This window comes from Lates calcarifer, linkage group LG7_1 (genome assembly GCF_001640805.2).
Source record: "Lates calcarifer isolate ASB-BC8 linkage group LG7_1, TLL_Latcal_v3, whole genome shotgun sequence".
In the NCBI taxonomy this organism is placed as follows: Eukaryota; Metazoa; Chordata; class Actinopteri; family Centropomidae; genus Lates; species Lates calcarifer.
In genome coordinates, this window is record NC_066839.1 from 2,601,118 (window position 1) to 2,623,523 (window position 22,406).

Sequence of the window (22,406 nt, forward strand, 5' to 3'; positions counted from 1 at the left end):
AACAACTAAGTCATCAATGTCAACAGCATCAAATGCACCAGCAGCTTCAACAAATATAAATAACAGTATCTACAAACTGACTCCATAACAACAAAATGACTGAACGTCTCACATATTTCCAGGTCACTAGAGAATGTCTCTCTATTGCTTCGCTTGTGTTCAGCACTGTTAATTTCATACAATAAAACATGAAAAATCAGGCAACTTTCTCCTCTTGTACATTTGTGATTTTAAAAGACATTGCATAAAACTGATATTTATTGTTTTCATTGTGTCTCCAGGTTTGTGGGGGCTCATTGTGTTGCCTGTGGTTTTAGCAGCACTGATTGTTGTGCTCCTCATCAGAAGGAAGAGAACTAAAGGTGAGAAGATTCACTGAGGAAACTTTTCTAAACATGTTGTGATGAACCTGGATTTTTCACTGTGAAGCTGATTCTGACTCCTTCTGTCTTTTTAGGGAACAAACCACATGTGGATACAGACACTGTGAGTTTTTTTATACATATGACCCCTCATGAGGCTCCAGCTGCTTTTTCTATGATTGTCGAACTCTTCAGTGTTGCTGTGTACACACTCAATTTACAATGATAACAACTGACCTCTCAGTTTTAGTTAGACAATATTTTGTGTCAGCTGAAATGGCAATTCTTGTTGTAATTTAACTAGCTGTTGCTAATAACTCTCTAAGTTAGGAGAATTTGGGTCCCTGGCTCAGCTGATTAAGGGTGCTGCTATGACAAACCTTAACCAACACCATTTTAATAGCAGGGGAACACTTTTTTTCAAAGGGGAACCAGTGATCAACATAACACTGATTTCACTGTTCTCACTGTGTAGGCTGATCCTGAAGATGGTGTCTCCTACGCCTCCATCAGCTACACCAAGAAGACCAACAGGAAAGCCCGGGTAAGCTTTGAATTACACACACACACATTATGTTGTGTTGTACTACACTGCATTTCCTTCCATTGTGTTAAGTTGTGACTCTGTGTGTGTCAGTTTATGTGTTGTACTGTCTCCCTGTTATTCCCAGGCTCGAGGTAATGATGGTGATGATGATGAAGGTGATGCTGTGACCTATGCCATGATCAATGTTCCCTCCTCTTCTGCTGGAGCCTCCGCTGATCCCAGTAACCTCTACGCTACCGTTAACAAACCAGAGAAAACACAAGGCTGAAACCTGATTGTCCAGGCTGTATGTAGGTGAACATGGAGCTTGGCTCCTCTGTAATCTCTTTGACCTACAGTTACTGTTATATGTTAAAGTATAATCCCGGCTTTAGAGGTGTCTGTGCTTTGGATGCTTTGTTGCTTGATAAGGTGAGGTAGTTGAGGAAGTTTCTTTTGTTTTATCGGTCGAGCAGTCAGTGAAGGCAACATGCTGGGTAGCTTAACATGACATGAGCTGGTTGCTGTTATCTAAGGTGACGTTACCTGCTGATCTTAGTTGGTGATGTTAGAGACCGGACTGAATATATGGCGTTGATTAAATACAAGACAATAGTTTGCTTTAGAAATTAGGTACAAAAAAGACAATTATATGTTGACGACAGTAGATTCTTTTTGAATGGAAAGAGTACATGTGTAATACAGTCCTCTACAGACAGTGTTGAATTATGGGTTGTTTGTAGCCTCAGTGTTGCGTGTTAGTGAGTGTTTTCAGGCTGTTTCAGTCTTTCTGAGTCCGTCAGCACTAAAAGTCTTTGGTTGTCCCAGTTTATCCTGCAGGAGTCGGTTCACAGAACCTCCTGACGTCTTCACCGCAGAAATGAACCAGGGAGAAAATCTGTTGAATTGTTGTGACAGAAGAAAAAGATTGTGACCTTTTCCAAAAGCCTGACAGGAGACAGAGTCCTGGTCTTACCTGGATTTAACACTGGGTTCAATCTGATGACAAGTGGACAGCTTTAAGGTGTGAATGCACTCAGGACGCATTGAGGCTGCATTTCAGATCTGATCGATCAGACCACATTTGGAGGTCTCACTCTCATACACAGATAGAAACACATTGACAATAGACCCAACGGCTTCACTGATGCCGACTCTCTTAGCCTTGGATTACTGGTATCTCAGGGGAACAGGACCACAGTCTCAAAGCAGGGCGCTGTCTTATAATCAGGGTCGGTTCAGGGTCAGGGTGACTTGGGCCAGTGTGGGAACTTTATTCAGTGTTGAGTGTCTGTGTACAGGTAAATAATGAGTGACTGTGATTGATACTGTATTCATTCTCTTGATACAGTTTGATTAATCTTAATCTGGATGTTACTTTGAGCACATTTTCTGTTTTGCCGTCAGGTTCTTACTCAGTTCATGTGCAGCGCTTGTTGTTCTTGATGAGTGTAGAAAAAGAAAAGTATAGTAGAAGTGTTACATCTTTTTTTTATCTGACTTTTTTCTCTTTATGCATATTTTTGTACTACTGTAATACTACTGTAATACTACTGTAATACTACTGTAATACTTGAAGAAAAAAGGCTTTGTAGTAGGTTAACAAGTAGCACACTGTAAAAAGTAGACAGTCAAAACATAATTGAGTTTTCTGTTGGGAATTTACTCTCAGACACATGATTGTGTTTTGTGAGGCGTGTGCATGTGTGGGGAGGTAGTTTAGTTTTTACATATATATGCTTTTTCTGCTTAATAATACAGAACTCTCACTATTTGAAATGAATTATCGTGTTTCTGTTCAGTCGGTTTTGAATGTTCTGGTATAAAAGTGTCCAGTGAACTGAAAGGAGGTGGGCTGTGATATTCCTTATTTAGACTGAGGACATTACGTCACTGTTGAGTCTTGTTGAGTAGATGAACGAGTGGAAACACAAGATGCTTTGGATTTTATCACTTTAAACCAACTGCTGTCATATTAATGTGTAGACTGAGATTACTGGCAATAAGCAATTCACACAGCATCATCATTATTAATAAAGTGTTAAGTGTCTGTTCCTGTGAACTCTGTGTGTTTCTGATGTTTATCAGGTCGTCATTTTCACAGAAACAGTTCCGCTTCGGTTCTCAGAAAAAAATGACTTCAGAGGCTTAATGAGGAACCAACAGGTCTCACACCATTAACATAACATCTTATCTGTGTTCTTCTGTAGCTGCTACAGTGTCACTATGTGATACAGCTGCGTTAATGCAAACCTTTATCTTTACTAACGATCTTCACACACTCAACTTCCGCAAATGTCTTTTTCTTTTCTGGGTGTCTGACATCAGTGTCACAAGTACAAGCAGCATGTTATATGTTTAATTTAGTTTTAGAGGATCTTTGTCTGACTGTGACCTCTGACCTCTGTAACACTGGCTCCTTCTAATGTTGATGATCAGGTCTGTTCACTGTCAAACACCATGAATCTAGAGAGAAGAGCTGCATTAATGCAATCATTTTATCTGGAGTAACAATCTTCACACGTTCAACTTCCTCAGCCGTCGTCGTCTTTTCAGGGTGTCACCGATGTCATTGTTAGAGACCGAGCACACGCCCCCATGGCAACAGGTTCACCACACAATCAAATAACATTTTACTTGCTGTGTTACTTTTGGTGTTTCCTGACAGCAAACATTTTCCACTTCAGTCAGCATGTTAGTGGATTCCCCACATACGACAGTTAACAGTGGCGTATATGGAAAGATGTTCATGTTTGTGACTGAAAGACTAAATCCACAGTTATGTGACACAATGAGAAGGTAGAGGGTGTAATATTTATTGAACAGATATTCTGCTGCTCTTTGGTGCTGCGGATGTTTGCACTGTCCACTCTCATATTCTGGATCAATCAATTATGATATGCTTCTGAATTTGAATGACTTTAGTCTCATCAGGCCTCATCAGGCCTCCAGAGATTTGGTTGATCAGAAAAGGGTCTGAGGGTCTAACAGGAACTTTTTTTGAACTGTGAATCATGCAAAGATGATGGTTTGATAACTGTTTTCTGCATGAGTTGTATTTCCTTCTTTTCACCTCAAAAACCAATATAAGATGGAATTTGTGCACAACTCATCTGAAAGTAGCTGCATCAGTGACTCACTGAGCCGCAGCTTCTTCCTCTGCTGCTGTATTTTTAGGAAATGTTGGTAACACTTCATCTTCCCTAAAAAGGAACTAGCAGCTGCAAATTCTTAAGAAGCGTGTTCAGAGGGACAGTGTTACCTAGCTCTAATTATAGGAAACCTGAGACAATTGCAATGAGCAAACTTTCACTTAGTGTCAGTTAATTTGTCGCTTTGCCTTTTGAAGTGACTGAAAAAAGAAAATTATTAAGATCTTATAGGGACATTAACAAGGCATTAACCCCCCACACACACACACACATTTCTCCACAGTTTATCTCCACAGGTGCGTTTAAAGACCACTGTGATATCTGATGTCTGGATCCATCTAAATTCAGCAGCTAACAACAGAGACCACAAATGTCTCCCGATGAGGAAGTGACACATTACTAATGACAGGAAGGAGGTTCTTTATTCCTCTTTAACACACATCTGCTCAGAGACGCTGAGTCAGTTCATAGCTGAAGAGAGACAGAGGATATGATGATCGGACTAAAATGCCTTTATTTCTGATACTGGTGCTTCAGTGCACAGGTAAGGACACAGACACTTTTTAAAGAAAACGTCATCCTCACACTATTAACATAAAAACCACATGAATATTTCTCATCTTTTTCGCAGCAGTGACTGGACAGTTTTCTTCCTTCACTGTCAGAGTCGGACATGAAGTCACTTTGCCTTGTGAAAATGTGATAGATGGTCAGAATAACTGTGACAGCACTTTCTGGGTCTTCAGTGATTCAGGAAACACAGTAGAGCTGGTTACACATGGGAGGATCAGTGCAACAGACAAATCTGAATCAGACAGACTGAGTCTCACAGAGAACTGTTCTCTGGTTATAAAGAAGGTCACAGATGAGGATGTTGGTCGTTACGACTGTCAACAGTACAGACCAGGATTAGAACAAGGTCGAGACACTCTGATTGTTCTCTCTGTTGTTTCCAGTGAGTATTTCCATCATAATGTTTTCAGCTCAAACTGTCTTGTTAGAACAAAATACTGAAACATTACAATAATTCTGATTACAGTGATGAAGTTCATTTTACTCTTGTTGTCTTTCTCTCACAATATCTCCATCTTCACCAGTGACTGAACAGAAGAACAGAGATCAGGTGACATTAAACTGCTCTGTGTGGACATATGAATGGTGTATACACACAGTGAAGTGGCTGTATGAGGGTAAAGATGTGAATGGAGGTAACAAAGACTTGGAGACATCACAGTCTAACTGCTCAGCTGCTGTCACGTTTCCTTCCTCTCATCTCAGCCAGCAGTCAAAGTATCAGGACTTATTTCAGTGTGAGGTGTCTGATCGTCACAGCAGGAAAGTGCAGCTGTTCACCTTCAGCCCTCAGTCCTCAGGTGAGAATATGAATCATTTTAAACTACAGGTTTTTTTCTTTGCCACTTAGTTCCTGCAGATGATAAATCAGATATTTTTTGCTTTTGTCGTTTCGTTTGTCCAGGTGAGGACAAAACATCATCAACACCTACAACAACAAACCCAGGTGACACCAGCACAACAGCTCCTGAAGTCACTGATACCTCAACAACAACACAAGGTAAAGACTCAGAATTTACTCTGTCTCTTTTTTAAAGTGTAAAGTGTGAATGTCAGAGTGACTCTGTGGGTGGAGATATTCTCTTTGGAAAAACATGTTTATTCTCTTTTAGCTGCAGGATTTTCAACAGATCAGCAAAAATGTTCTCAGTGTTTTTATTCTAATTTCCAGGCTGGCTGAGGTTTGTTATTGTGTCTGTGGGTTTAACAGCGCTCATAATAAGTGTTGTGACAGTCAACATATGGACGAGAACCAAAGGTGAGAACTTTGACAGATTCAAGAAGATTTGATGATCCTGGATTTCCACAGTGAAAGTTAAGCTCAGCTCTTTTTTCTCTTTTCAGGAAAGAAAACACAGATGGACGACAATAATGTGAGTTTTACTGTTTAATCAAACGTTTGTGTTTGTGGTCGTTCACTGGTTTCAGTGGTTTGTGTAAAGAGAGCGAGAGAAATCACTGCTGACTTTATGGTTTCAAATATGAAGCTGCAGCAACAAAGCTCATTCATTTGTTCTGTTTCATCTCTGAATCTCAAGTGTGTTGTGTTGTTTTTCACAGCTGCACAATGATGAAGATGAAGATGATGGTAGAGTCAACTATGAAAACGTTTGACTCCACTGATCAACAACTTCAGAATCAGCTTCATTTAACCTGAGCTGTTCAAGTCTTTAGTCAGGAAAAGATCGTTTTGTGTTTTGCTGAGAGTCACATATCTTTTCTGAACTTGACTGAGCTGTGATTTCTAACAGCTTCAGCAACTATTCCTCCCTGAAGTGGTGGATATTCATTGTGTAGATACTCATATATAACCATCAAAGTCTTATCACTGTTATCATGTTTAGATTTACTATTAAAGAGCTGCATCAATAATCATCACAGTTCTGAATCCTTTTTTTTTTTTTGGATGGGATGGCCCCTTCCTCCAATTAGATAAATCTAGATCTTTTTATTATTATTTTTATTTGATGGCATATAAATGAATGTATAAGGTAAATGTGATTTAACATTTATTGACTGTTGATCCATTAACTAATCACGTTAAATACTAGTGACAGCAACAGGGATTCATCACTTCCTATTATACATCAAATACTTCATCATCATTCATCATGATTTATGCATTAGTCATGCATTACTTCAGCATTTAATTTGCTCTCTCATTACATTATGTTACCGTGGTGTGTTACTATTTTATCCAGTAAAACTTAAATACAGGCAGTTCAATTATGACCAAACCTGACACCCCAAATGTTTGTGGTGTGGTTTTGTACATGCAGCCAACCCGTCTGTCAAAAAGTCTGTGGTGCCCTCTTGTGGTTGCAGTGAGTTATTTATTTATTTTCATCACAGATCTAAGCTGATGTCCTGAAACTTGCCCTGTGCACAGAAAGTGAGACAATGTGTTTTCAAAATGTCAGACCAATCACATGAAAAATTCTAAAAACTACAAACAGAAAACACTGACACAGTGGATTGGAAGTGTTTTGTGGTTTTGGTTGGTGTGGTAGTAGACACTTCCACTTTCAAATCCACAAAGCCAGATTTAGCTCTCAGTCTTCGAGGACTCATGTTGTTTCATCATCATCTGTGAAACCCATCAGTGGCTCAGCTCATGTCCTTTATTTCCACACTGAATCACAGCTTCCTCATCTGCTGCTGTATTTTTTAGAAAAGTCTCTTCTTCTCACATCAACCTAAATACTTTCAGAAAATCTCTGTCAGACTGTTGTGACATCTGATGTCTTTACTGTTGGCTGCTGCTCAGACTGATGATTTTGATGCTAATGGCTTATCAGTTGGCTTTTACACATATTGTAAATCACAGTGAACTAGAGAGTGTCAAAGTAAGAAAAAGCCTAAGGCTGCTGGAATTCAGAAAGTCAGGGAAATCAAAAGTTGTGACAGGGCTGAAAAGCTGATGTGCTCCGCCCCAAAAAATTTTGCAATTTACCAAAAGAGAGAAAAGTTGACGTCCACGATGAGGAAGTGACACTTTACAAACCTCAGGACTCAGTCAAGAGAAAGAAGAAAGAAAACAGAGAAAAAACTCTGCTCGATGGTTGAACTCAGGTGGATTAAGATGTTTTTATTTGTGATTCTGCTGCTTCAGTTTACAGGTAAGGATACATATTACAGAAATACTAGACAAACACAGCATTATCAGTATTTCTTATGGTTATTTGTTACACAACTTGTGTTTAACATAGTCAGTTGAATCTTGGACATCTTCTCCACAGCAGTGACTGGACAGTATTCCTCCCTCGCTGTCAGAGTTGGAGATAAAGTCACTTTATCCAACGAAAACTTGATGGAGGATCAGGACCAATGTGATGGTACTTACTGGACCTACAGTGGTTCAGGAAACACAGTAGAGCTGGTTACACGTGGGAAGATCAGTGAGGATGCCAGAGATAAATCAGACAGACTGAGTCTCACAGAGAACTGTTCTCTGGTTATAAAGAAGGTCACAGCTGAGGATGTTGGTCTGTACAGAAACAGACAGTACAAATCAGAACAACAGCAAGGTCGAGGTGCTCTGATTTACCTGACTATCATTAACTGTGAGTATTTAAACTTTCATAATTTCTTACAATGATGGAGATAATTTTACTCTTGTTGTCTTTCTCTCACAATATCTCCATCTTCACCAGTGACTGCACATGAGGCTGATAAAAGAGTGACGTTGTCCTGCTCTGCATCAACACATGCATGGTGTGGACACACACTGAAGTGGCTGTATGAGGGTAAAGATGTGAATGAAGCTGACAACATGCAGACGTCACAGTCTGAGTGCTCAGCTACTGTCACGTTTCCTTCCTATTATCTGAAACTGAAGTCACAGTTTCTTGAGTTCTTTCAGTGTCAAGTGACTGATCTTTACAGCAGGAAAGTGCAGCTGTTCACCTTCAGCCCTCAGTCCTCAGGTGAGAATATAAATCATTACAAAAAATATATTTTAAAGACTTTCAAATTTGAGGATGACATAAGTCTTTGCCGTTCAGTTCCTGAAGATGGTAAATGAGATATTTTCTCAGGTGAGGATGAAACCACATCAACACCTTCAACAACAAACCCAGGTGAAGACAGAACATCAGCTCCTGAAGTCACTGATACCTCAACAACAACACAAGGTAAAGACTCTCTCTATCTTCTCTTGAAGTCTAAAGCAGTGGCATGCTGTCAGGACAAAGAAGGCTTGACCAGTGAGAGGTAAAAATTGACATCAGTTAGATTGATACCGAGGTGGAAGTAATGTCTCAGAGCAGTGGTCCTGTAAAGGATCTGGTATTTACTGCCTTCTTGTGACCACAGTAGTTGGTTCTTTGGCTCTGCTTGCCTGTTGTATCAGGTGCAGTCTGCTGAACGGGGCTTGGTTTGATGTTGAACCTTGAATTCTGCCCACCAACCCTAACCATCCAATCACAACTTTAACTCTGCACAAATCTGACAGTTAAATAACGCTGGGTGGGATCAAACGTTCAATGTTGAACCCCAACACAGTAAAGTACACTTGTCTGTGAAAGTCACTGCAGTGCCCTGTTGTGCCCTCTTGTGGTTGTAGTGAGTTATTTACTTATTCTTTTATTTATTTTCATCACATACCAAAGCTGATGTCCTTAGACTTGTCCTGGGCATAGACAGTGACAGAACTGTGTTGTCAAAATGTCAGAATGATCAGAGGAAGAATTCATAACTGAAACACCACAGTGGATTGGAAGTGTTGGTAGAAGAGACTTCCGCTTTCAAAACCAACAATCCAGATTTAGGTCAGTCTATGAGGGTTTATGCTGTGAGTGAGTTTATGTTATGTTTATGTTTTGATGCTGCAGATTCTCTTTGCATCATCTGTGAAACCCCATCAGTGGCTCATCTCATGTCCTTTATTTCCACACTGAACCACAGCTTCCTCATCTGCTGCTGTATTGTTAGATAAAATCTCCTCTACTTCTCTCTTTTCTCCAGTTTATTTCACAGCATTTCTTACCTCATCTTAAATGCTGTGACACCTGATCTCTTTACTGTGGATTGCTGATTATGATGCTAATGGCTTGTTAATCTGCTGTAAATCACTGTGAGAGTTAACAAAATGGCTCAAATGTAAAAGTATGAAAAGTCTTAGGCTGCTGAAATTCATGAATTCAGAGAAATCAAAATCTGAAACGGATGTCTTCCATCTACAGAAATTTAGCTGTAGATGGAACACATCAGTTTAGTTTACAAAGAGAGAAAAGTGGACGGTCACAATGAGGAAGTGACGCTTTACTGACCACAGAAAAAAGCTGTTTGATTTCTCTTGAACACACAGCAGTTCAGAGACTCTGACAGTTCAGAGCTGAGAAGGAACAGAGAAAAAACTCTGCTCGATGGTTGAAATCAGGTGGATTAAGATGTTTTTATTTGTGATTCTGCTGCTTCAGTTTACAGGTAAGGATACATATAACATCCACAAATACCAGAGACATTACAAACAGAACTTTATTGATATCACTGATGTTACATTATTACAAACACTAACCACTAGCAGCTTCTATTTAACTAAGACAGGCAAGTATTCACAAAGATTATCCTCACTCTAACTATCAACATTAAATACCTGGTGTCATATTTGTCATATTTATATTTCAGCTCATTTATTTGTTTGTTTCTCATCTTTTTCACAGCAGTGACTGGACAATATCCCTCCATCGCTGTCAGAGTTGGAGCTGATGTCACTTTGTCCTGTGAAAATGTGATTCATGATCAGGATCAATGTAACAGAACTAGCTGGTTCTTCACTGGTTCAAGAAACATAGTAGAGCTGATTCATCATGGGAAGATTCATGAAGAAGCCAAATCTAAATCAGACAGACTGAGTGTCACAGAGAACTGTTCTCTGGTTATAAAGAAGGTCACAGTTGAGGATGTTGGTCTTTACAGCTGCAGACAGTTTGACAGATCAGGACAACGACAAGGTCCAGATGCTCTGGTTGAACTGTCTGTTGTTACCAGTGAGTATTTCCATCATAATGTTTTCAGCTCAAACTGTCTTGTTAGAACAAAATACTGAAACATTACAATAATTCTGATTACAGTGATGAAGTTCATTTTACTCTTGTTGTCTTTCTCTCACAATATCTCCATCTTCACCAGTGACTGAACAGAAGAACAGAGATCAGGTGACATTATACTGCTCTGTGTGGACACATGTATTGTGTATACACACAGTGAAGTGGCTGTATGAGGGTAAAGATGTGAATGGAGGTAACAAAGACTTGGAGACATCACAGTCTGAATGTTCAGCTGCTGTCACGTTTCCTTCCTCTCATCTCAGCCAGCAGTCAAAGTATCAGGACTTATTTCAGTGTGAGGTGTCTGATCTTTACAGCAGGAAAGTGCAGCTGTTCACCTTCAGCCCTCAGTCCTCAGGTGAGAATATGAATCATTTTAAACTACAGGTTTTTTTCTTTACCACTTAGTTCCTGCAGATGATAAATCAGATATGTTTTGCTTTTGTCGTTTCGTTTGTCCAGGTGAGGACAAAACATCATCAACACCTACAACAACAAACCCAGGTGAAACCAGCACAACAGCTCCTGAAGTCACTGATACCTCAACAACAACACAAGGTAAAGACTCAGAATTTACTCTGTCTCTTTTTTAAAGTGTAAAGTGTGAATGTCAGAGTGACTCTGTGGGTGGAGATATTCTCTTTGGAAAAACATGTTTATTCTCTTTTAGCTGCAGGATTTTCAACAGATCAGCAAAATGTTCTCAGTGTTTTTATTCTAATTTCCAGGCTGGCTGAGGTTTGTTATTGTGTCTGTGGGTTTAACAGCGCTCATAATAAGTGTTGTGACAGTCAACATATGGACGAGAACCAAAGGTGAGAACTTTGACAGATTCAAGAAGATTTGATGATCCTGGATTTCCACAGTGAAAGTTAAGCTCAGCTCTTTTTTCTCTTTTCAGGAAAGAAAACACAGATGGACGACAATAATGTGAGTTTTACTGTTTAATCAAACGTTTGTGTTTGTGGTCGTTCACTGGTTTCAGTGGTTTGTGTAAAGAGAGCGAGAGAAATCACTGCTGACTTTATGGTTTCAAATATGAAGCTGCAGCAACAAAGCTCATTCATTTGTTCTGTTTTATCTCTGAATCTCAAGTGTGTTGTGTTGTTTTTCACAGCTGCACAATGATGAAGATGAAGATGATGGTAGAGTCAACTATGAAAACGTTTGACTCCACTGATCAACAACTTCAGAATCAGCTTCATTTAACCTGAGCTGTTTAATACTCAATTATGAACTGTGTTTTGGAATAGTGTCATGTTGTATGAGTGCCATTTCCTTTGCAGAGGTTGGTGGATATTCTTAATGTATGGATATATATCCACCAAGGTCTTATTGTTATCATGATCAGATTTACTATTAAAGAGTCTGAACTGACTGGGTCCTCTCTGCTGTTGCCTGCGATGAGCGACACTGCTGTGAGTTTTACAGCTGTTTAATCAAACGTTTGTGTTTGTGGCTGCTCGTGACTTTGTCCCATTTTATCTCAGACTCTCACGTGTGTTGTGTTATTTTTCACAATGATGAAGATGATGGTAGAGTGAACTGATTAACAACTTCAGCATCAGCTTCTGTTAAACAGCATCTCATCACATTTAATCCGAGCAGCTAAAGGCTGCAGTCAAAAAAAGGATCTATGGTCATTTTATATTATATGTTCGCTGGGAGTCAGATGTTTTCTGAATATTGTAGAATACATTTTAATGAGCTTTGGAGTTTAGTACTCGATTGTGTGCTGTGTCTTTACAAAGGTCAATCACTTTAAATACCTACAATAATGCACAAACCTGGCATCAACTGTTTGTGATGTGGTTTTACCCATCTGTCAAAAAAACATCTGTTGCGCCCTCTGGTGATTGAAGTGAGACATTTATTTATTTGTATAAAAGTTAAATAAAAAGTTGCTGTGCCCCGCCTACATAAATTTAGCAATTTACAAAAGGGATTAAAAAAAAACTGAGGGTGTGACTGAACTATCACAATGAGGAGGAGGAAACTCACACAGGAAGCAGATTCTTCATTTCTCTGTAACACGCATGAGTTCAGAGGAACGGAAAAACGAGACACAGAGAGAAACATGCTTGAATTCAGATGGATTAAAATGTCTTTAATTCTGATCCTGGTGCTTCAGTTTACAGGTAAGAATTCACATCACACACAGAAATACCACTAACAGGATGAAAATAGAAGCTTTCAGTGTTGCTAATGTTGTGTTATTGCACACAGTGACTTTTATTTACAACAACCAAGCTGCAAACTTCAACTATATACTCACATGCAACTGTCAAATTAAAACCATGTTCATCTTCCAGTTAATTGAGCATCTTCCTCTCTCATCTTCACAGCTGCAGCGACTGGACAGTCTTCCTCCCGCCTCGTTGCCAGGGCTGGGGATGACGTCACTTTGCCCTGTGACAATCTGAAAGGTGATCAGGACAAATGTGGCGACACCAACTGGATCTTCACCGGAAACAAGTTATCATCAGAGCTGGTTTTACTCGGGCGGATCAATGAGAATGCCAAAGCTAAGTCCGACAGACTCAGTATTACAGCAAACTGCTCTCTGGTGCAAAAGAAGGTCACGGTCGAGGATGTTGGTGTTTACACCTGCAGGCAGGCCAATTCAGGAGACTTTAAAGATGCTCATGTTCATCTGTTTGTTGTTACCTGTGAGTATTTACATCACAACCTACAGCTCAAACTGTCAGAAACATGACAGTAACATTCATTTTACTCTTGTTGTCTTTCTCTCACATTACCTCCACCTGCACCAGTGACTGAACAGAAGGAGGGTGATAAGGTGATGCTGTCCTGCTCTGTGTTGACATCTGAATGGTGCAGACACACAGTGAAGTGGCTGTATGAGGGTAAAGATGTGGATAAAGGTAACAAAGAGGAGTCTGAGTGCTCGGCTGCTGTCACGTTTCCTTCCTCTTCTCTGAAGCAGAACTACGGTGAGCTGCTCGAGTGTAAAATAACAGATAAAAACATTGGGAAAGTGCGACTGTTTGCCCTCAGCCTTCAGTCCTCAAGTGAGAATAATTACAAACTTTATTTTAAAGATTTAGATTAGATGATAAAGGTGGTATTTTCTCACCTCACAGTTTGTATGCTTTTATCGTCTCATTTGTCCAGGTGAGAACGCAACAACCAACGCTATTCCAGGCTGGCTGAGGTTTGTTATTGTGTCTGTGGGTTTAACAGCGCTCATAGTAAGTGTTGTGACAGTCAACATATGGACGAGAACCAAAGGTGAGAACTGTCACAGATTAAACTTTTAGTAAACCTGGATTTACACTGTGGAGGCTAAAGTCAACTCTTGTGTCTTTTCAGGGAAGAAAACACAGACGGACGGCAATGATGTGAGTTTTACATCTGAGTATTCAAACGATACAAGATGAGACGATGAGACTAATCTAAGTGGCTGCAGCAACAATACTTGTTCCATTTTATCTCAGCATTTCAAGTCTGTTGTGTTGTTTTTCACAGGTGTGTTATAATGACTATGAAGATTACAACATGATAAACTGAAAAATTTGGACTCCACTGATCAACAACGTCCCCTTACCACAGAAATACAGCGGACAACTGTAGGTAGAACAATATATCCTCTGAGACGACCAAGACCGAAGTCACAAATTCTGAGAAAAAACAAGAAAAAAAAAAAATTCAGGAAGTGCCACATGACCACACCAAAGGATGAGTATTTCCTTATTGTAGATCTTGGACCTGAGTTCTAACTCTTGTGTAATTTTTAAATATAACATCATATGCAAAAACATCTCCAGTGTCAATAAGGTGTCAGTTATTCTTAAACAGTAACTTCAAACTGATGTACTTGTCAGAAAACTCAAATATTCCACCAAACAGATTCATTACATGATTTCATTACAAGCTACAGTTTTATCACTCAGAGTACAGAATAACTCATTTGATTTCCTTTTTACTCAGCATTGTTGTTAACATGTTTGCTGGGAGGTGAACGTGTTTGAGCCTCAGCAGTCACTTAGATTCTTCTCTTTGTTGTACTGCAGTATAATCTGCAAATAAAAGCTCTGTAACTCTTATTTCTACAGTGTGTTTTGTGTTGTGTCACGAATGTCTTTCATAATGGAAGGTGTAACCTCTACTAGTAGTACAACACACACACACACACACACACACACACACACACACGGTTCACTGATGGCACTGAAATGTGTAAAAATACAAATGTACTGTAAATGAAGTAAGATGCATCTTAGCTTAGCTTCAGCTTAGCTCAGCTGAAGTAGAGATGTCAACAATCCCAAACAAGACTAATTCTGTGTCTTATTTAGTTAAAAACACCCTGTCGCTCAACATTTCATTTCCTAACGAGATGAATAGACAGTGAGGAGGCCCAGGTCTGTACCTGCAGACATGTAGAGACAGACGCTCAGCAGTGTGTTAACTCCTTCAGATGTTTACCTGCTCAGAGTTAGAGGAGAAAACCTCCAGAGCTCTGCTGCTGTAAAAACACTTCCCCCTCTGTTCTCGGAAAAATGACTTGAGAGACACAATGAGGAACCAACAGGTCTCAGACTATTAACATATCATCTTATCTGTGTTCTTTCCTATTCACAACCAATTATCTTAACTAACAATCTGTAACATGTTCATCTTCCTCTTCTTCTTTTCAGGAGGTCAGAGAGGTCATCATCACAGATCCACTGTGGCACTGGATCCAGAGTGGACTTGGTGAGTCTTTCTTTTGTTGAGTTCAGAGCTAAAGTACAAGAGAGCTCTGTTACTGAGGCTGGATTTTAACTCGTGTTTTCACAGGTCAGGCCACAGACAGCCACTGCTCTCCAGACCTCGAGGCCATGTCTGTTCAGTGCAGACCGTTCTACCTGCCTCGGGAGCTCACAACGCATCTGAGTTTTCCCAAACAGGAAACCCTGGATGACAAGTGAAGTCCAGGCCCTGATCAGAGAGCGTAACTCAGCCTTCAGGACGAGGGACAGCTCACTGTACAGCACTGCCAGAGCCAACCTGAGGAGAGGCATCTGACAGGCAAAGGAGGCCGACAGGAAGAAGACAGAGGGCTATCTGATGGACAACAACCCACAACAGATGTGGAGGGGCATCCAGGCCTTAACCACCGGCCTGGTTCCTTTCCAGTCCCCAGTATCATCCGCCCTGCAGCGGCCTGCCTCCTCTTCCCGGGAACGATGAGGATCCATCCCACATTCAGTGTTTTTAGGGTCAAGCCCTCTGGCTCCTGCATCTAGGCCTCCTCCTCCTGCCTGGAGTATGAAGTCTAGTCAGATCACATCAGGGAGGGAGGGGTCTCCATTACCTGGTAGACCAGGAAGGACAATAGGACCACTCATGGGTACCAGCGTAGCCCATCCTGAATCCCATTTTCTGCCTGTCTTTGTCAGACCCTGCTGTTCCCTCCTGCCCAGCAGCAGTCCCTCCCCTTCCCAAATTTCAGCTTCCTAACTCCTCCCCACCCACCTGCTCACCTGTCCCTCATTCCCTCATCACCTTCTTGTTTATATTCCAGCCCATTTCCTCTTATTCCCTGCCAGATTGCTTTACAGGTTACAATACTTCCCTGAGAAACATATACACTCTGACATGTCTTCTGCCCTCTGGTGGATCATCTGTGTACTGCAGCCAGTTGTGGCCTTTAATTGCTGTATCCAAAATGGCTGCCTGCATGCAGTGACTCTGGTCACAGTTTGTCTGTTGTGCTTTCCTCTCAGTAGCTTCATAGGTCACATGTTTGACCTCCTGCCTGTGTCTGGATTTTGCCTCTCACCTGGTTTACCTGTCTGCCTGTTGCTGACCACTGCTCCACACCCTGACTTCACCTCCTGTTTATCCTTGCCTGCTTTTGTCTGCTGAGCCTGATTCAAGGTGAAGTGTTTTTAACTTTCATCAGTGTCTCTAGGTTGTGCAGCTGAGTCCTCAGCCTCAGCCATGACAGAGAGCATCACGTGTTTCTGTTGTTTATCTGGTCGTCATAGATACTAACACCTCCAGAGCTCTGCTGAAGTTAAAGAAAAGAGCTTATTATGAAAGATCCCTCTTATCTTGACCAACAGTCTTCACACATTCAGCTTCCGCAGTTGCCACCTTCTTCTTTTCATGAGTTGAAATGTGCCTCGTGTCACATTATCACAAATGCATCATGTGACAGGACACAGTGTGAACATGCAGAGTCTTAAATTAGTTTTCTTGGTACAGTGTTACAGTGACTAAAGTTCAGTTTTAAATGCACAAACATATTTATTCTCATTACAATCAATGATCGTCTTACAGCCAGTTCTCCATCTGACAGAGTCTTTGTTTTACAGGATGTTTGTCAGACTGCTGTGACCTCTGACCTCTTCACTGTTGGCTGGTTTTAATGTTATTGATCAAGAAATCACTGTCAGTGCTGATCAGAGAGAAATAAAAGTTAGAAATGTACAGTTTCAGAAAGAAGAACAACTGATATACTCTGTCTACATGAATTGGAGAGATCTATTTAAGAACTGCCACGAGGAAGTGACCTCAAACTAATCACAGGAAGTTTGTGCCTCTCTATAAGATCCACTATCTAAAGACTCTGACAGTTGAGAACGTGAGAACGAGAGACAGAGCAGCACGATGGCTGAATTCAGATGGATTCAAATGTCTTTATTTCTGATCCTGCTGCTTCAGTTCACAGGTAAGGACACATGGACATATAGAAATGACAGGATCATAACAAGACAGAACTGTTCTTATATAATTTTTTATTAATGAATAGATGTAGCCTTTAATGAGGCTTAAAGCAGACTTTGATACTATTATCACTGTGCTCACACTCCTGCTGTAAATCCAGCTCCCATCATCAGTTTTATTAGCTGCAGCTGTGTTGCTCTGACAGTGTCGTATGATTACTATTGACATAATAGACTATGTAACTAAATAAAATCCAGTTCTCATGGGCCCCCTCTGGAGGCCACAGGGGCTCTAAGCAGACACTCAGTTCACTTCTGCCTCCGCAGGCTTTGTGTAGCTGCGCTCATTAACAAATGCAGTGGAAGTACACACCTACAATGATGAACAAACCCTGGTTGTAGAGTGTGTTGTTGTAGTGTGTGATGTTGGTTCTGTGAATAACTCGTCTATCAGAAAGCCTGTTTTACCCTCCGGTGGTTGGAGTGAGAGATTTAACTTCTTTGTGACAGATGTATGGAGAACAAAGTGTGACTGTTTTTATCACAGTATTGGTAAACACTCAAACACATTGGATCACAAGTGTTGTGTGGCTTTGGTTGGTTTCCACTTTGAAACCCAACAACCCAGGTTTAGCTCTCCTGATTTAGGTTCATGCTGTGAGTGAAGTTTATGTTTCACTGCAAGTTTCCCTTATTTAACTCTAAATGGAGGAGGAGCAGCTTCTCTCTGCATCATCTGTGAAAACCCATCAGTGGCTCATTGTTTATTTCCCCACTGAACCACAGCTTCCTCATCTGCTGCTGTATTTTTAGAAAAATCTCTTCCTGCTCAGTTTATTTCTCAACACTTCGTACTTCACCTTCAGTGCTTTCACAGGATCTTTGTCAGGCTGCTGTGACATCTGATCTCTTTACTGTCAGAATGATTCATCTGACTGCACACATTGTAAATCACTGTGGATGAGAGAGTTAACAAAATGCTTAAATGTAAAAGAGTCAGAAGTTCAGGGAAATCAAAAGCTCTAACAGAGATAATGAGCTGATACGCTCCTCCTACAAAAACTGAAGAGAGCAAAAGAGAGAAAGCAGATGTCACAATGAGGAAGTGACGCTTTACTGACCACAGGAAGGAGATGCTTCACCAGTTCAGAGACTCTGACAGTTCAGAGCTGAGAAGGAACAGAGAAAAAACTCTGCTCGATGGTTGAAATCAGGTGGATTAAGATGTTTTTATTTGTGATTCTGCTGCTTCAGTTTACAGGTAAGGATACATATAACATCCACAAATACCAGAGACATTACAAACAGAACTTTATTGATATCACTGATGTTACATTATTACAAACACTAAGAGTCAAGTTTGTTGTTTGGAAACAAAGTTCTGCTGAATCTAAGATTATCCTCACTCTAACTATCAACATTAAATACCTGGTGTCATATTTGTCATATTTATATTTCAGCTCATTTATTTGTTTGTTTCTCATCTTTTTCACAGCAGTGACTGGACAGTTCTCTTCCTCCATCGCTGTCAGAGTTGGAGCTGATGTCACTTTGTCCTGTGAAAATGTGAGAGATGATCAGGATCAATGTGACAGAACTGACTGGTTCGTCACTGTTTCACAACATGCAGTACAGCTGGTTAGTCATGGGAAGATTCATGAAGAAGCCAAATCTCAATCAGACAGACTGAGTCTCACAGAGAACTGTTCTCTGGTTATAAAGAAGGTCACAGTTGAGGATGTTGGTCGTTACATCTGCAGACAGTTTGACAGATCAGGACGACAACAAGGTCCAGATGCTCTGATTGTTCTGTCTGTTGTTTCCAGTGAGTATTTCCATCATAATGTTTTCAGCTCAAACTGTCTTGTTAGAACAAAATACTGAAACATTACAATAATTCTGATTACAGTGATGAAGTTCATTTTACTCTTGTTGTCTTTCTCTCACAATATCTCCATCTTCACCAGTGACTGAACATGAGGACAGAGATCAGGTGACATTATACTGCTCTGTGTGGACACATGTATTGTGTATACACACAGTGAAGTGGCTGTATGAGGGTAAAGATGTGAATGGAGGTAACAAAGACTTGGAGACATCACAGTCTGGATGTTCAGTTACTGTCACATTTCCCACCTCTCATCTCAAGCTGAAGTCAAAGTATCAGGAGTTATTTCAGTGTCAAGTGACTGATCTTTACAGCAGGAAAGTGCAGCTGTTCACCTTCAGCCCTCAGTCCTCAGGTGAGAATATAATGAGCTGAATCACAAAGTACATTTGTTTATTTTATATATTCATGATGATCTCATTCATTTCCATTTCTTCCTGCAGATGGTAATTCATGAGGGATTTTCTCACCATGTAGTTTGTTGTGGTTTTGTTCTTTCATTTGACCAGGTGACGACAAAACAACAGCAACAAAAACAACTGACAACAGCCAAAAGACCAACACAGAAGTGCCTCCTGTTGGAATTAATCCACCTCATCCTCCATCAACACCACAAAGTAGTGAGTGAAGACTGAGTCTTTCTCTTTTTTAAAGTGTAAAGTGTGAATGTCAGAGTGACTCTGTGGGTGGAGATATTCTCTTTGGAAAAACATGTTTATTCTCTTTTAGCTGCAGGATTTTCAACAGATCAGCAAAATGTTCTCAGTGTTTTTATTCTAATTTCCAGGCTGGCTGAGGTTTGTTATTGTGTCTGTGGGTTTAACAGCGCTCATAATAAGTGTTGTGACAGTCAACATATGGACGAGAACCAAAGGTGAGAACTTTGACAGATTCAAGAAGATTTGATGATCCTGGATTTCCACAGTGAAAGTTAAGCTCAGCTCTTTTTTCTCTTTTCAGGAAAGAAAACACAGATGGACGACAATAATGTGAGTTTTACTGTTTAATCAAACGTTTGTGTTTGTGGTCGTTCACTGGTTTCAGTGGTTTGTGTAAAGAGAGCGAGAGAAATCACTGCTGACTTTATGGTTTCAAATATGAAGCTGCAGCAACAAAGCTCATTCATTTGTTCTGTTTCATCTCTGAATCTCAAGTGTGTTGTGTTGTTTTTCACAGCTGCACAATGATGAAGATGAAGATGATGGTAGAGTCAACTATGAAAACGTTTGACTCCACTGATCAACAACTTCAGAATCAGCTTCATTTAACCTGAGCTGTTTAATACTCGATTATGAACTGTGTTTTGGAATAGTGTCATGTTGTATGAGTGCCATTTCCTTTGCAGAGGTTGGTGGATATTCTTAATGTATGGATATATATCCACCAAGGTCTTATTGTTATCATGATCAGATTTACTATTAAAGAGTCTGAACTGACTGGGTCCTCTCTGCTGTTGCCTGCGATGAGCGACACTGCTGTGAGTTTTACAGCTGTTTAATCAAACGTTTGTGTTTGTGGCTGCTCGTGACTTTGTCCCATTTTATCTCAGACTCTCACGTGTGTTGTGTTATTTTTCACAATGATGAAGATGATGGTAGAGTTAACTGATTAACAACTTCAGCATCAGCTTCTGTTAAACAGCATCTCATCACATTTAATCCGAGCAGCTAAAGGCTGCAGTCAAAAAAAGGATCTATGGTCATTTTATATTATATGTTCGCTGGGAGTCAGATGTTTTCTGAATATTGTAGAATACATTTTAATGAGCTTTGGAGTTTAGTACTCGATTGTGTGCTGTGTCTTTACAAAGGTCAATCACTTTAAATACCTACAATAATGCACAAACCTGGCATCAACTGTTTGTGATGTGGTTTTACCCATCTGTCAAAAAAACATCTGTTGCGCCCTCTGGTGATTGAAGTGAGACATTTATTTATTTGTATAAAAGTTAAATAAAAAGTTGCTGTGCCCCGCCTACATAAATTTAGCAATTTACAAAAGGGATTAAAAAAAAACTGAGGGTGTGACTGAACTATCACAATGAGGAGGAGGAAACTCACACAGGAAGCAGATTCTTCATTTCTCTGTAACATGCATGAGTTCAGAGGAACGGAAAAACGAGACACAGAGAGAAACATGCTTGAATTCAGATGGATTAAAATGTCTTTAATTCTGATCCTGGTGCTTCAGTTTACAGGTAAGAATTCACATCACACACAGAAATACCACTAACAGGATGAAAATAGAAGCTTTCAGTGTTGCTAATGTTGTGTTATTGCACACAGTGACTTTTATTTACAACAACCAAGCTGCAAACTTCAACTATATACTCACATGCAACTGTCAAATTAAAACCATGTTCATCTTCCAGTTAATTGAGCATCTTCCTCTCTCATCTTCACAGCTGCAGCGACTGGACAGTCTTCCTCCCGCCTCGTTGCCAGGGCTGGGGATGACGTCACTTTGCCCTGTGACAATCTGAAAGGTGATCAGGACAAATGTGGCGACACCAACTGGATCTTCACCGGAAACAAGTTATCATCAGAGCTGGTTTTACTCGGGCGGATCAATGAGAATGCCAAAGCTAAGTCCGACAGACTCAGTATTACAGCAAACTGCTCTCTGGTGCAAAAGAAGGTCACGGTCGAGGATGTTGGTGTTTACACCTGCAGGCAGGCCAATTCAGGAGACTTTAAAGATGCTCATGTTCATCTGTTTGTTGTTACCTGTGAGTATTTACATCACAACCTACAGCTCAAACTGTCAGAAACATGACAGTAACATTCATTTTACTCTTGTTGTCTTTCTCTCACATTACCTCCACCTGCACCAGTGACTGAACAGAAGGAGGGTGATAAGGTGATGCTGTCCTGCTCTGTGTTGACATCTGAATGGTGCAGACACACAGTGAAGTGGCTGTATGAGGGTAAAGATGTGGATAAAGGTAACAAAGAGGAGTCTGAGTGCTCGGCTGCCGTCACGTTTCCTTCCTCTTCTCTGAAGCAGAACTACGGTGAGCTGCTCGAGTGTAAAATAACAGATAAAAACATTGGGAAAGTGCGACTTTTTGCCCTCAGCCTTCAGTCCTCAAGTGAGAATAATTACAAACTTTATTTTAAAGATTTAGATTAGATGATAAAGGTGGTATTTTCTCACCTCACAGTTTGTATGCTTTTAT

The 22,406-nt window shown here is 40.4% G+C and overlaps 1 protein-coding gene across 1 annotated transcript in view; it reads left to right on the forward strand.

The window, feature by feature from the left end:
- LOC108887474 (uncharacterized) overlaps nucleotides 1-22,406 on the forward strand; it is a 67,153-nt gene that overhangs the window by 11,668 nt on the left and 33,079 nt on the right. The window contains exons 7-10 of the mRNA XM_051071660.1: nucleotides 5,138-5,413; nucleotides 8,651-8,746; nucleotides 18,836-19,165; nucleotides 19,308-19,583. Coding sequence (XP_050927617.1) covers nucleotides 5,138-5,413; nucleotides 8,651-8,746; nucleotides 18,836-19,165; nucleotides 19,308-19,583 — 978 coding nt within the window. The remainder of the gene's footprint in view (nucleotides 1-5,137; nucleotides 5,414-8,650; nucleotides 8,747-18,835; nucleotides 19,166-19,307; nucleotides 19,584-22,406) is intronic.